Source organism: Silurus aristotelis (assembly GCF_946808225.1).
Source record: "Silurus aristotelis genome assembly, chromosome: 11".
Classification (NCBI taxonomy): Eukaryota; Metazoa; Chordata; class Actinopteri; order Siluriformes; family Siluridae; genus Silurus; species Silurus aristotelis.
Window position 1 is genome coordinate 12,675,259 of NC_139584.1, and position 14,172 is coordinate 12,689,430.

At 38.2% G+C, this 14,172-nt stretch overlaps 1 protein-coding gene across 2 annotated transcripts; it reads right to left on the minus strand.

Moving 5' to 3' along the window:
• Nucleotides 1–3,247: 3,247 nt before the first annotated feature.
• Nucleotides 3,248–9,130, minus strand: gpr61 (G protein-coupled receptor 61). Of its 2 annotated transcripts, none has more exons than XM_083553908.1 (3): nucleotides 8,816–9,130; nucleotides 8,379–8,582; nucleotides 3,248–6,186 (listed from the first exon to the last, which is right to left on the minus strand). In XM_083553908.1, exon 3 carries the CDS (start codon nucleotides 5,892–5,894, stop codon nucleotides 4,515–4,517), a length of 1,380 nt encoding a protein of 459 aa, XP_083410034.1. In that variant the 5' UTR covers nucleotides 5,895–6,186; nucleotides 8,379–8,582; nucleotides 8,816–9,130; the 3' UTR covers nucleotides 3,248–4,514. The 2 variants fall into 2 exon arrangements, with proteins under 2 accessions (XP_083410034.1, XP_083410035.1); XM_083553909.1 differs by having other exon boundaries at nucleotides 8,384–8,582; nucleotides 8,816–9,106.
• Nucleotides 9,131–14,172: the final 5,042 nt, after the last annotated feature.

Below are 14,172 nucleotides of genomic sequence, written 5' to 3' on the forward strand. Positions count from 1 at the left end.
TGGGGGGTGTACTCATTTAGATAGCTGCAAGGGATTTAATTATATAATATATATTTAATATAATATAATATATTATATATACACATTATATATATATATATATATATATATATATATATATATATATATATATATATATATATATATATATATATATATATATAATGTGTGCCCCTGTATGGTCATGTCCAAAAGTATTAAAAAAGCCATATACAGTGAGGAAAATAAGTATTTGAACACCCTGCTATTTTGCAAGTTCTCCCACTTAGAAATCATGGAGGGGTCTGAAATTGTCATCGTAGGTGCATGTCCACTGTGAGAGACATAATCTAAAAAATAAAAACCAGAAATCACAATATGTGATTTTTAAACTATTTATTTGTATGATACAGCTGCAAATAAGTATTTGAACACCTGTCTATCAGCTAGAATTCTGACCCTCAAAGACCTGTTAGTCTGCCTTTAAAATGTCCACCTCCACTACATTTATTATCCTAAATTAGATGCACCTGTTTAAGGTCGTTAGCTGCATAAAGACACCTGTCCACCCCATACAATCAGTAAGAATCCAACTACTAACATGGCCAAGACCAAAGAGCTGTCCAAAGACACTAGAGACAAAATTGTACACCTCCACAAGGCTGGAAAGGGCTACGGGGAAATTGCCAAGCAGCTTGGTGAAAAAAGGTCCACTGTTGGAGCAATCTTTAGAAAATGGAAGAAGCTAAACATGACTGTCAATCTCCCTCGGACTGGGGCTCCATGCAAGATCTCACCTCGTGGGGTCTCAATGATCCTAAGGAAGGTGATAAATTAGCCCAGAACTACACGGGAGGAGCTGGTCAATGACCTGAAAAGAGCTGGGACCACCGTTTCCAAGGTTACTGTTGGTAATACACTAAGACGTCATGGTTTGAAATCATGCATGGCACGGAAGGTTCCCCTGCTTAAACCAGCACATGTCCAGGCACGTCTTAAGTTTGCCAATGACCATTTGGATAATCCAGAGGAGTCATGGGAGGAAGTCATGTGGTCAGATGAGACCAAAATATAACTTTTGGGTCATAATTCCACTAAACGTGTTTGGAGGAAGAAGAATGATCAGTACCATCCCAAGAACACCATCTCTACTGTGAAGCATGGGGGTGGTAGCATCATGCTTTGGGGGTGTTTTTCTGCACATGGGACAGGGCGACTGCACTGTATTAAGGAGAGGATGACCGGGGCCATGTATTGCTAGATTTTGGGGAACAACCTCCTTCCCTCAGTTAGAGCATTGAAGATAGGTCGAGGCTGGGTCTTCCAACATGACAATGACCCGAAGCACACAGCCAGGATAACCAAGGAGTGGCTCTGTAAGAAGCATATCAAGGTTCTGGCGTGGCCTAGCCAGTCTCCAGACCTAAACCCAATAGAGAATCTTTTGAGGGAGCTCAAACTCCGTGTTTCTCAGCGACAGGCCAGAAACCTGACTGATCTAGAGAAGATCTGTGTGGAGGAGTGGGCGAAAATCCCTCCTGCAGTGTGTGCAAACCTGGTGAAAAACTACAGGAAACGTTTGACCTCTGTAATTGCAAACAAAGGCTACTGTACCAAATATTAACATTGACTTTCTCAGGTGTTCAAATACTTATTTGCAGCTGTATCATACAAATAAATAGTTACAAAATCATACATTGTGATTTCTGGATTTTTTTTTTTTTATATTATGTCTCTCACAGTGTACATGCACCTACGATGACAATTTCAGACCCTTCCATGATTTCTAAGTGGGAGAACTTGCAAAATAGCAGGGTGTTCAAATACTTATTTTCCTCACTGTATGTATGTGTGTGTGTAATATATATATATATATATATATATATATATATATATATATATATATATATATATATATATATATATATATATATATATATAATTTATTTATTTATTTATTTATTTATTGTTATATCCTAAACATTTCAGCTTTTAATTCCTGATAATTTCAAGACGTATTAAACAAATTAGCACCTTTAGAGGCAAATTTTTGTTTCTATGGTTTATCTAATTGTACAGTACAGTGTACAGAACATTGTTTTTTTCAGCCCCGAATACCAGTCCATTATGGCATATATGATAAACAGAACTCAAATGTGAATACACACAAATAATTCTATATACTAGTATACTAATTACTAGTCACACACTCACTGCTTTATATCATGTTCACATCTTAAAGATTTACTGTAAAAGAGTTGATGGCACCTTAAACAGTAAACATTAAACAAAAAATCATTGTCTCTTTTCTCATTGTCAATTCAAAATCTCGGACCTTACACTCAGAGATATTTACTAGATATCTAGAAGACTGGTATGCACAGCTGGCATCATTGGTAGGTTGGAAATTAAACTATACATGGAAACAGGAAACAATAATAGAATAGCCAGTTATCGCTAGTACTCAAAAATGGCTTAGAATAATATATAAACTTGCAGTCTAATACACAAATAACTAATACACTATTTTGTTTAGTTCAGGAGAAAAGAAAATGTAATTTTGTTTTATTGCTAAACTATGGTAGGACTGCATGTCTGGAATGTGAAACAAGCAAAATAGCCCCATTATTTTAAATGTCATTTTCAGCACTAGTTTATTATATTATCATATTGATATTTATAATATTAATTAGTGAAAGTGAGTGTTTCTCTTATGACCCCATTTGGAAATCAATCAACCTCTTGTGGGGTCATGAACCCTATTATAAAAATTCTTGCCTTGTAATAATTCATGTGTAAAGCACCAGTAGATTTTAGACTCAAACCCTACAATAAAACTGATCTGATTAAGTGCGAATATCAGGCATATGATCCAATTTATCTACAACAAAACCACATTAAAGATAACCAATAACCCGATTCTGGACATTCTTACTCATTTCTTGAGTATATAATAAAAATACTAATAATAAATAAATTATTCATGCTTTAAATGAACAAAAATTCCATTAAAACAACACTTTTCAAACTTCAGATCTGTCCAAATCACATGAAATGTGTTTAATGGTCTTACATTTGGTTTATTGTATTCTTATTATAAGAAATATTAGATACTTGTGACTATATTCAAGATGTTTCCACGTGCTACGTGAAGTCATTTTTGTAGTAAAACAGCTATAACAGAGACATTTTAAGTTAAATTAAGAAAGAATCAAGAAAGAAAGAAGAAAGAAATCGGTAAAGAAGGGCAAAATAACTAAAAATCAGCTTGTGTAAGTATTGCCTTTATTGTGTACTGTAGCCACAACAAGCTGAAACTCCCATTTCAATAGTTCTGCATGGATCAGAGAGGGGCTTACCCTTAAAAAAAAAACAAAAAAACAGGGCATTGGCATTGGCAGTGTCTATTCACAAAAAGAAGACTTCCCACCTCTATAGTAAATCCAAGCTACAATACTGCTCACCTTCTAAGTCCATTAGTGTCTGACTCTTTAACAGCAGGATTTTATTTTTTCAAAGCTGATGGCTATACACATCACAAGTCACATACTCATGTGATCTGTTTTTCTTCATAGCACAGTACCCCTTAAAGTGAGACGCTAACCAGCTAACCATATTGTACCTGACTGCTATGTTTAAACAAAATGGCCTCCTTTGATCATTAAGACCTGTAACTTGTTTCTGATGTGAGAAACTGACTAGGAAAAGTAGACAGTAAGGCAAAATGACTTGACTTTCTCCAGACCTGTTTTTATAAAGCTAAATAAGATCCTGGAACACATTTTTTTGTGAACCATGTTCCCTGCTAACCCAATTTGACCCAGTTACAGTATCTGATGCTTCCACTATTCTAATAATCAGGTGCTTTATAATGCTCAAAGCCCTGAAGGTACTGTGCTTGACATGTCACAAGGTGTAGAAAAAGTGTGACTTCTAAAGCATTGCTTTGTTGTTGTTGTTTTCAATTACAAAATGTGTTTCTCTTTATATAGCCAAAGACCTGAACTCCATAAATGTTCTTCTATTAAAAACTTTATGGATCATGTTGCATTTATGCCATAGTTGCACAAACCTCAATATCTGGGACTGTAAAGGACACCATAGTTTATACACATGTTTCTACACATGCGTGTAGAAACTGTAAACCTGCATTACAATTTTACAGACAAGGACACATCAAGCCACCTTTAATAGTCACGAGGTGCAATTTACACTTATTCCATGTAACAGGCCTAATAAAGCAATGGCTTGTTCCTGTAACAGGCAACCTTTCTTATTCTCATAATTGGTGGACTGTAAAAATAAAGGATTAGTAACTAGTTGCAGTGATGAGATCATTTCTTTTCAAACCCACGCAGAGCAACTGTTGTATATAAGCTGAGTTCTACCAGAATGCTTTCCATAAAATAAAATCTTTAAAATCAAACATTAGCCTTATCACCAAATACAAAGTATCAGGTAAGTTATCAAAAAAGTGTGCACAACAGATTGTTCTAACAATAAAATACATATATTCCATAAATATTTTGTAAATATTAACCCTGCAGCTCAGACATTGTTTTTAAACAGTTGCCTGTTATATTGAAATCGTTCAGCTGCTGCTGATCTAAGAATTCTGACGTCTCTTCCATGATCTGTCCAGGAATATGGAAGTCGACCGAAGGCCTATGATGAACGGAGAGAGTGTCCTCATCATCTTTCTGTGGGACGGAGATGCTTTGTGAGTTCCTGGGCCCAAGGTTACAACCGGTACCCTGGAGAAACTGGAGAAAGTTCTCTTCGATTGAAGCCTCTCTGCTGGGCAACTGCTCTTCCTCGTCACGTGGTCGACCCCACTTAAAGACGCAGGCCACGTTTCTCGCCAATTCCTCACGAATTTGCCGGTTCAGACAGCCGTAGAAAATAGGATTGGAGGTGAAGCAGAAGTAACCTATCCAAGTGACCACATCTTCTATTTGAGCCAGTGAGGCTGGAGAAGAGGCGACAATGGCCGAGTAAAGGTGAAAAGAAAAATAGGGGAGCCAGCAGCCGAGAAACTGACCCCCAACAGCCACCAGTACAACTGCTGCCTTCCCACCACCAAATGTCCTCTGCGGTGTGTTGCGAGTTGTTGCGAGACTTGCTGCTGTGCTGGAACGACTGCTCAAAGAGTCTGAACGAGGCCGTGGAGTCTCCACCCATGTAGGCACGGGACCTGGTTGCATAGCCGCTACTCTGGCTACCTTAAACATGTTACAGTAAACCACAAGAATGATAAATACAGGACAGAGGAAGTATATGAGTGCAAAGAGGAGCATAAAAACCAATCGGTGGGGCCCCCTGTTCATTGAATGTAAAGAGCAGCATCGAGGTTCCAACATCAGATTCGACTGTACTTCCTCTTCTCTCTGCAGCGTCCATCCCAGCAAGGGAAGAGCAGCCATTAGTGTTGCTTTGATCCATATGCCAACCAGAACAGAAACTACCAAACCAATGGTCATTTTAACCTCGTAGCGCATTGGATGCACAATGTAGTAATACCGTTCCACATTGATGGCTGAGATGGTAAGGATGGTGGCACTGATAAGGCCAACACTCAAGCACAGGTATGCCTGACACACAGTTTCATCAAAGAACGCCTGCTCTGTCAACATCCCCAGAGGCATTAGCACTAGAGCAGCTAAGAGGTCCACCAGACACAGGTGGAAGACAAAGATGAACTTGTGCAGGCGTGGTGCCCTGGCAATGACTGCCATAATTGTCAGGTTGCCTACCACAGCCAGAATGTCCATCAAAACCATGATGCAGAGGGCCAGCATGTGGAAAAGAGTTCCATCATTGGTTAGAGACACTCCTGAGCCATTGGCCCAGCCACTATTGAGTTGACCGTGGCTTGTGAGGTTCCTCGGCATGTGAAGAAAGGCAGAAGGATCCATGTGAGGATGGGATGAAAAGTTTGGTCAAAAATTACATTCATGGGCCTATCACCCATCCTTCTTGACCGGAGACAAGCCCAAGTTGAGGGCTTAACAGAGTCGGTATTATTAGTTTAATGTCATGATGATGGAGTTTAGGCTTGCTATTTAGCTTAGAGTTTGAACAATGCCATTGATTTGTATTGGTACACCTGGTTACCTCATTTCCACACATTCTATTGGGTCTGCCCCCATGTTGGCAGAGACTGCATCTTACTCAGCGTCCAGTATCTTCTGATTGGAAGTGCTTTGCCTAAAGAATGAAAGAAAAGATGATGTTCGTGTTAAATCAGATGCGCATTTTTCTATATACACAACGGTTCCTCATTAGCAATGTGATCATAAATTCTTTGTTTAGAATTTTGTCCTGCTTTAATTAAAACAAACACTGAGCATGTAATAAGACTGCTTAGCTACACATGTTTGCCTGGCACATTGGATTGGGTCTGGTTCTCAGTTACGGAGCCACAGAATAGTTTAAGAATATTAAAGGTTACAATCAGATCAACTGTCTGTATTTGCATGCATAGGTTTCCAAAACGAAAACTGATTTTTGAAAAATATAACACAATGAGATTCTTCGATACAAGATATAGTCACTAAACCAAAACTGCATTCCAGTTTTAAAAATTAGTAAAGCGCTTTATTAAAATTAGTTCGGTTTATGTAAACAGACTTTGTGCAAAGATCTGTGATTGGTCATCTATTAGGTCAGCCAAATTAATGTAGGCAATTCTTGCCCACATCAACAACAAAACTGTAGAAGTCTGGTTACAAGGATAGGGCACATGTAAATCTTGCTGATTCAGAGCTGAACATTTAACTGCAAATGAAGTAAAGTTTTTTTTTTATTCACATTTCCACATTCAATACCCTACTGTAATAATTAACAATCAAAACACTTTAATATCCCTTTTCATGCAACAAATCTGCTTATTGTAAGCAACAATGTAACAAGAGCACAAAGGATAATCATGATAGACTATTTTTGTAGGCATGGCAACTGATTTGCAGATCAAAGTGATCAACATATTAATGTCATAATGTTGTTAATACTGATTTTTCTCTTTTTCTTTATCATTTGGAAATATTACACGTCAATTGCTTCTAAGAAAGTGAAGCAACATCCGCAGTACCACTTCGTTTTAAAAAAACTAAACAAAAACTCAAACATAGGCTAATGGCAAAAGCGCTACACAGTAAGAATGGCATCTTGACCCACTTTAGGTTTAAAGAGATGGGCAATAAACTATTACATTTTGATTTACAGCACAGTAACTTTCACAGAAACCTCAGAATAACCACAGAACACCGACTTCTAAAAGGTGATTCAAATCACATTTAAATGTGTGCTCTTGTATGACAAAAACACATCGGGGGAAAACATGCAGAGCTGACCTCTACCTCGTTTAATAGCATATCATAATAGTAAAAAAAAATAAATATGGAAACCATTGTTATCACAAGACCGTATATATAATAAGGATATCTAGAGGCCCCTTCAAGATGTCTTCAACTAGGCTTAAATAAAAAAAATGTGTCCACAAAGACTTTACTATTACTTTTAAATACAGCCTAGAAAATGAAGTTCGGAGAGTTCATGCAAATGCTATGAAAGAAGTCTACAAAACTGACTGAAAAATCACACTCTTCTTATTCAGTACACATTAAGGATTAAATCTCTGATTACTTATTCGGAATAAACTATCAAACAGTTATTAATCCGTATACAGATCAAAACACAATTTCTGTATTATTTACACTATGGAGACTGCCGAAGCAAACTGTATTTGTTGTACATGAAATGAAAACAAAGCTGGTTTTATAGAATACAAATATGTAATGTTCTAAATGTACATGCAAAGGGACAGACTTCTTTAAAATAAAGCTTTGTGTTTTTCTGAACCTAAAAGCTGCAGTCCACGAAAAGCATTCCTGCCTGCCAGCTGAAAGAAATATTAAAATGCACATGACTAAATCCAACCCTGTTTTTTTTTTTTTTGTTTGTTTGTTTTTTTTTTACTTTTTTAGCCCTTTCTTTATTCTTTAGCCAACTCCCCCACCCTGACCCCACCCTCCCCCCAAGAGATGTGCAGTGCTGCTTGGTTTTCAAAAATGTTTTTATACAAGCCATACTGTTTTGGTCCTCAATATACATGATCTTATGAGACCTGCCACCAAACACATTAAATATCCTGGCAAATAATGTTCATGACATTTATTGTTAGTACAATCATGGCGTTTGCCCATTCAGAATGTACCACCAGGTACCTAAATGCCTTGCCTATTTTTAGTCTGTTTCAGATCTCCAGTTTTTAGTCTGTTTCAGAGCCTTTTTGTGCAAACGCAACTTAAACACAGTTCCTACAATACAGCTCATATTCAAGCTTGTTGCCTACAGAAAAAAAAGTGGGTTGCAGGAGAAACGGAGAAATGTTGGTCTACCTTGCCTTCACAGGAGTAACGCTGGAGACCAGGTGAGTTCAGACGAGTGCAGATTCGGCCCATGTGGCTGCAAACAGAGTCAGCAGAGATGATGTGAGAGAATCAGCAGACAGGATGGGAACATCCCCTTCCCCTCCCCAGCCTCCAGGAGGTTGCTATGGAGTGCAGGTCCAAGAGAGAGGTCCTCCTTCCATGCTCCTGATGCTGGTGTTGCACAAGCAGAGGTACAGAGAGAATGAGCGTGTGAAAAAACCGACAGAAAGAGAGGAGAAAGAGGAGAGCGAGAGAGAGAGAGAGAGAGAGAGAGAGAGAGAGAGAGAGAGAGGCACCCGACACCTCTCCTCACCTGGTCCTTTCATCTCACTGCTACCCCCTCTTCACCCACCTATCCAACCATCCACCCACCCATACACACACGCGCGCACACACACACACACCGTTCCATTCTGCCGATCTCCGATGCTTCCTCCGCTGAGGTCCAAGCAGGCAAGCGGTCCAGGTGGTCAGGTTGGTGCTTGAGCCAGAATGGAAATAGGCGCCGACGAAATCCTTTCTGCTTAGAAATCACACACACACACACTCGCACATCCCCTCTTTCACACACGCATAAACATGTGCTCTCTCTCTCTCTCTCTCTCTCTCTCTCTCTCTCTCTCTCTCTCTCTCTCTCTCTCTCACACACACACACACACACACACACGCAGGGTAATTGCAGATCAGTGTGTAGTGGAGAGAGATGCAGGCAGGCGGGCGCGAGGCATTCTTCACAGGGTCCTAGTGCTGCCTCAACCTACATTCCGAGTCACAGATGTTCCCACGATGTGGTGAATATTTCTTACAGCCAGGTGTAAAAATATTGCGTTTTCTGCATAGCACTTGATGTACAAGTGTGGGCAGTAGTAATGGTTCTGGACTGGAAGATTGTGGAAGAGAACCATTGTTAGGCCCTCGAGCAAGCCCTTAACCCTTAATTACTCATGATAAATGAGTGTATGATAGTCTTGTCAAACATGCTGGAAAATTCAATGAAAAGTGAATGAAACTACACTTAAATAGACTGAGACAACTTTCATTCACTCATACTTAATAAATTTACATCAAACATGCACCCACGCAGGAAAACAAGGGTCGAATCAGGGAGCGTAAAATATACAGATAGGCATACTGTGTTGACTATAACATTTATATTTATGTCTATTCCCCCCCCCCCCCATCCCCCTATTTATATCTCTGAATCTTTTAGTAAGTGCTTGATTTCAGTTTAGTCACACAGACACACAGTTTTAACAATCTTCATAATGTAATATATTTATTTCTGCATTCTCCTACATTTATTCCGTCATAAAATAATTCATTAAAAATGGATTAGTTTTAGTTAGTCCTTTAGTTTAGTTACTCACACAGCCATACCGTTTTAAACACTTTCATAATGTGATTTATTTGTTTCTGTACTCTCCTGCATTTTTTCCAAGTCATGAAAACATTTATTTAAAAAAGGATCACCTTAAAATATTTTCTTTACATTTTCGCTCAAACAAAATCAGTGTTTATTCTGCTGGTAGGATGTTTGTATCTAGTGTGAGAAACCAGTCAGAAATATTGTTTATATATGTGTGTGTGTGTGTGTGTGTGTGTGTGTGTGTGTGTGTGTGTGTGTGTGTGTGTATATAATATATATAAATATATATACAATATTTCTCACTGGTTTCTCATAAAAAAAAAAAAATACATTTTATATATACATATATATATATATATATATATATATATATATATATATATATATATATATATATATATATATATATATACACACACACACAATTATTATTTATTTATTTATTTTAACTTATATATGATTATACCAGTGTGGAAGAGCTTTGTGTAAAGTGAGGAAAATTTTAACCCAGGAATTAACAAAAGACATTTTTAGGATGCATATATCACATTATTTAGAATAATTTTAAGGTAGCATATAAACAATTATTTTATATGGAAATCAGTGCTTTAGTTGTGTTAAGGACTGTCTGGAAAAAAATTGAAGTCCCAATAACAGTATTCTACTTTATTACCAAACTGTTGAATAAGATAAAAAAAATAAAATAAAAAAAAACAGTAAAAGAAACTAGTAATGAATTGATAGAATTGTTAAATAAAGCAACAAGGAGCTCTTTGTCTTATTTAAAGGTTGTTCAGCAGCTCTGTGTCTTCATGGGCAAGCCGGAGTGTGTGACACTGCTCATGAGGCATCGGTTTAGAGTAATGCTGCAGAGTGATCTTTCACTGATCACCCAGAGGGTGTGAAAAGTGGATCATCTCACAGTGCTTCATCTTCAACTCTTCCTCACCACTGCTGTTTTGTTGTTGTTTTTTAGTGGTGGGGGACTTCATTAGTGCTGATTCCTCATCCATAGGCAGGAAGGACATCATGATAAAGCCTATACACCACATCTGCAGATTCATGCACATGCTCTTAAAAGGGTGTGGGGTGACTAACATTGAGAGCATTCCTGAGAACGCATGGTGAATAGGAGAGGGGGAAAAAAGCAGAAAAATGACAAATGGCACAAAGATTTCAACATCATTCCACTTGTATTTATATGTATGTGAGTAAAAAAAAAAAAAGGGAGTTAGAGAGAAATAGATTGAGGGAATTAGTGTGTGTGTGCGTGCGTGCGTGTGTGTGTGTGTGTGTGTGTGTGTGTGCGTGCGCGCGCGCGTGTTGAAGGTGTTGAATAAAGACAGAAATAGCACACACTTGCTCACCCCAGCAGCGCCAATCATGGCAGAGACAAAATACAATGGTCTCCATGACAACCTGGGAGCCCATAGACTCGGAGCTGCCTCCGAGAAATAACCGTGTTCATCCGTCTCCCTGCACAACAGCCACTTATACGCAACTATAAATGTAGCAAGACCGTCCCAAAATAAGCACGCACACGCACGCACGCACGCACACACACACACACACCGTCAGAAGAACATGACTCATACTGCACGATCCCTGTACATCAGAAGCACATTGTGCTGAGATCTTGCTGCAATCACATTTTCTATCCATTCCAACCTAGTTCTAGTTGGTCTAATTGATTTCCAAATAATTGCATGCAAACCATACAATGCTTTTAATAAATGTCCCGAGAGTTTAATCATAATCATTTTATTAACGCATCATGCTTTGTACTCCGTACACACACATCTGTCTGGGTGTACACACACATCTGTCTGGGTGTGATCTGCACTTCAGGCTACATCACTTTTTCTCTTCCATCTTTTCGTTTTACTCAATATCATAAACCACCAGATGAGGGCACTGTAATACCAGGGTGCTAAACAAGAGACCAACTCCCCTGAGATCACAAGCCACGATCGCCATGTGATCAAGAACCAGTGGGTATCATTATTTCATGTCATATCATGGAAGATTACTTTTTACAAGGATAAAAATGTAAGAATTCAGGCAGTTGAATTACAGTTGACAATTGTATAAAAATCACAGTATCACACCATTACAGTGGACAACTGTATAAAAATCACAGTATAAAAATATGAAAATGTATAAAAATAGCCCCCAAAATCACAGCAGTGTTTACTTGAAAATGTATGATGAATAATTAATAAGCAAGTCATCTCTGAACCATCACTCGTCATTAGTATGATTCAAAATTATGGGTAAAAACTAGCATTTAAACAAGTTATAGACCTTGAATATGCTCTTGTTATCTACTGTGTAGTTTGTGTTTATTGTGCCTTGTTTGTGTGCAGTTTAACTCTCATCATGGGTTTCCAGTAGCCCTAGGGTGCCTTGATTCCACCTCTGATAATGACATCATTCCTTATTCTTATTCTTCTTTCGGCTTCTCCTATTAGGGGTCGCCACAGCGGATCATCCGTCTCCATACCCCCCTGTCCTCTACATCTGCCTCTTTCAAACCAACTACCCGCATGTCTTCCTTTACCACATCCATGAACCTCCTCCTTGGTCTTCCTCTTTTTTCCTCCTTCCTGGTGGCTCCATCCTCAGCATTTTTCTACCGATATACCCCATGTCCCTCCTCTGCACATGTCCAAACCATCTCAATCTCGCCTCCCTCACCTTGTCTCCAAAACGTCCTACATGCGCTGTCCCTCTAATAAACTTATTTCTAATCCTGTCCATCTTCGTCATTCCCAATGAAAATCTCAACATCTTCAGCTCTGCTACCTCCAGCTCCACCTCCTGTCTTTTACTCAATGTCACTGTCCCTAATCCATACAACATCGCAGGTCTCACCACAGTGCTATAAACTTTCCCTTTCACTCTCGCAGATACCCTACTATCACAAATCACTCCTGTCACTCTTCTCCACTCACTCCACCCTGCCTGCACTCTTTCTTCACTTCTCTTACACACTCTCCATTACTTTGCCCTGTTGACTCCAGGTACGTAATAATGACATCATTTATAGGCAATCATAATTTAAGAGGAAGTGTAGTGGAGGTAATAGATGTGGTTTTGTTTGGTAGTGATATGAGTGTTAGCTTGTGTTAAGTATAGGGGTTTTTATTTGTTCTGGTTGGTCTTTGACCGACTTTGACATTGTTTTCCTCCTATTATACAGTACATGTAGTCAAGTCACTGGCAGTAGGGGTATGGCTGCTATTTCTTTTGGTAGTGGGTTCCTATCTCCAGCTGGACCTGAAACTGCTCCTGATCTCCTATATAGTGCACTATATTGGGTGTGGGGTGTCCATTTTCTAGTGGTGTCCAAATACTGGGAACAACCTAATTTCCTACATTCTCTTACTTATTTGTACCAACAATGCACGCTGATTTCGAATGCACATTCAATGTGCACTTGCTAACAGACAATTATCTTCTCCTCAGGAAAAAAAAAAAGTTTCGTTAAAACCAAAATTAGGCAATTATTGAGACCCAGTACATTTGATGGCATTTAGATGTAGAGTAAGCTCAAGAACACCCTTACCAGGAAAACCTATGAAAATGTTATGTAGGTTTACATACTTGCTTATTCTTGTTGATCTTTATTATGTTTTTAAATAAATAAAGTGAATAAAGCCAACGGTGGTGTTCTTTAATAATTGTTTCTTTATGGTGTTCTTTAATAATTGTTTCTTCATGGTGTTCTTTAATAATTGTTATTTTTTAAATGTTTTTACCCTGAACATATTTTAGATAATGAATCTAATGGTGAATACACATGACAAAAATAAATGACTGTTTTATAACAGGTCGCCGATGTAAATACAGGGTATTACAGGGTACGAGGTATACAGCCTCTCTTCTCTGAATCATATTTGCTCACTTGTTTTCATTTTCTTCTTCCTATATAATAAACTCAAGTGTCATGCACTGATTAAGGATTAGTGAATGAGTGAATGAGTGAGTGATTTTAGATGCAGCTTTTGTTTTGTGTGTTAGGGAGTTAGGGAAGTAAACTAAATGTTTGTTGCATTTCTTTCATGTTCTTGTCATGTTCTTTCAGCTAAGAAGGCTCCAGAAACATTGGAAACCTTTTGTTTATTATTTTGACCTAGGGCCACACTGAAGTCACGCCATTTGTACAGTTGTGTATATACGCTTGTGTGGGTTATTAAAAACCGAAACCTTTTGTGTGTGTCGTTCCTGACTTATAAATACATGATTTACTATGTGTGGCTTAACCTAGACTGGGTCTTAACAATACTTATATATATTTGCCAATATGCATATGTGTAGAAAAAATTACAGTTTGTTTTATAATGTTGTGTTTTACGCTGGATGCCCTTCCTAACGCAACCCTCCCCAATTTAT

Coding starts and splice junctions, on each gene's coding strand:
- gpr61 (XM_083553908.1), bottom strand. CDS start 5,894: ATGGATCCTTCTGCCTTTCTTCACATGCCGAGGAACCTCACAAGCCAC.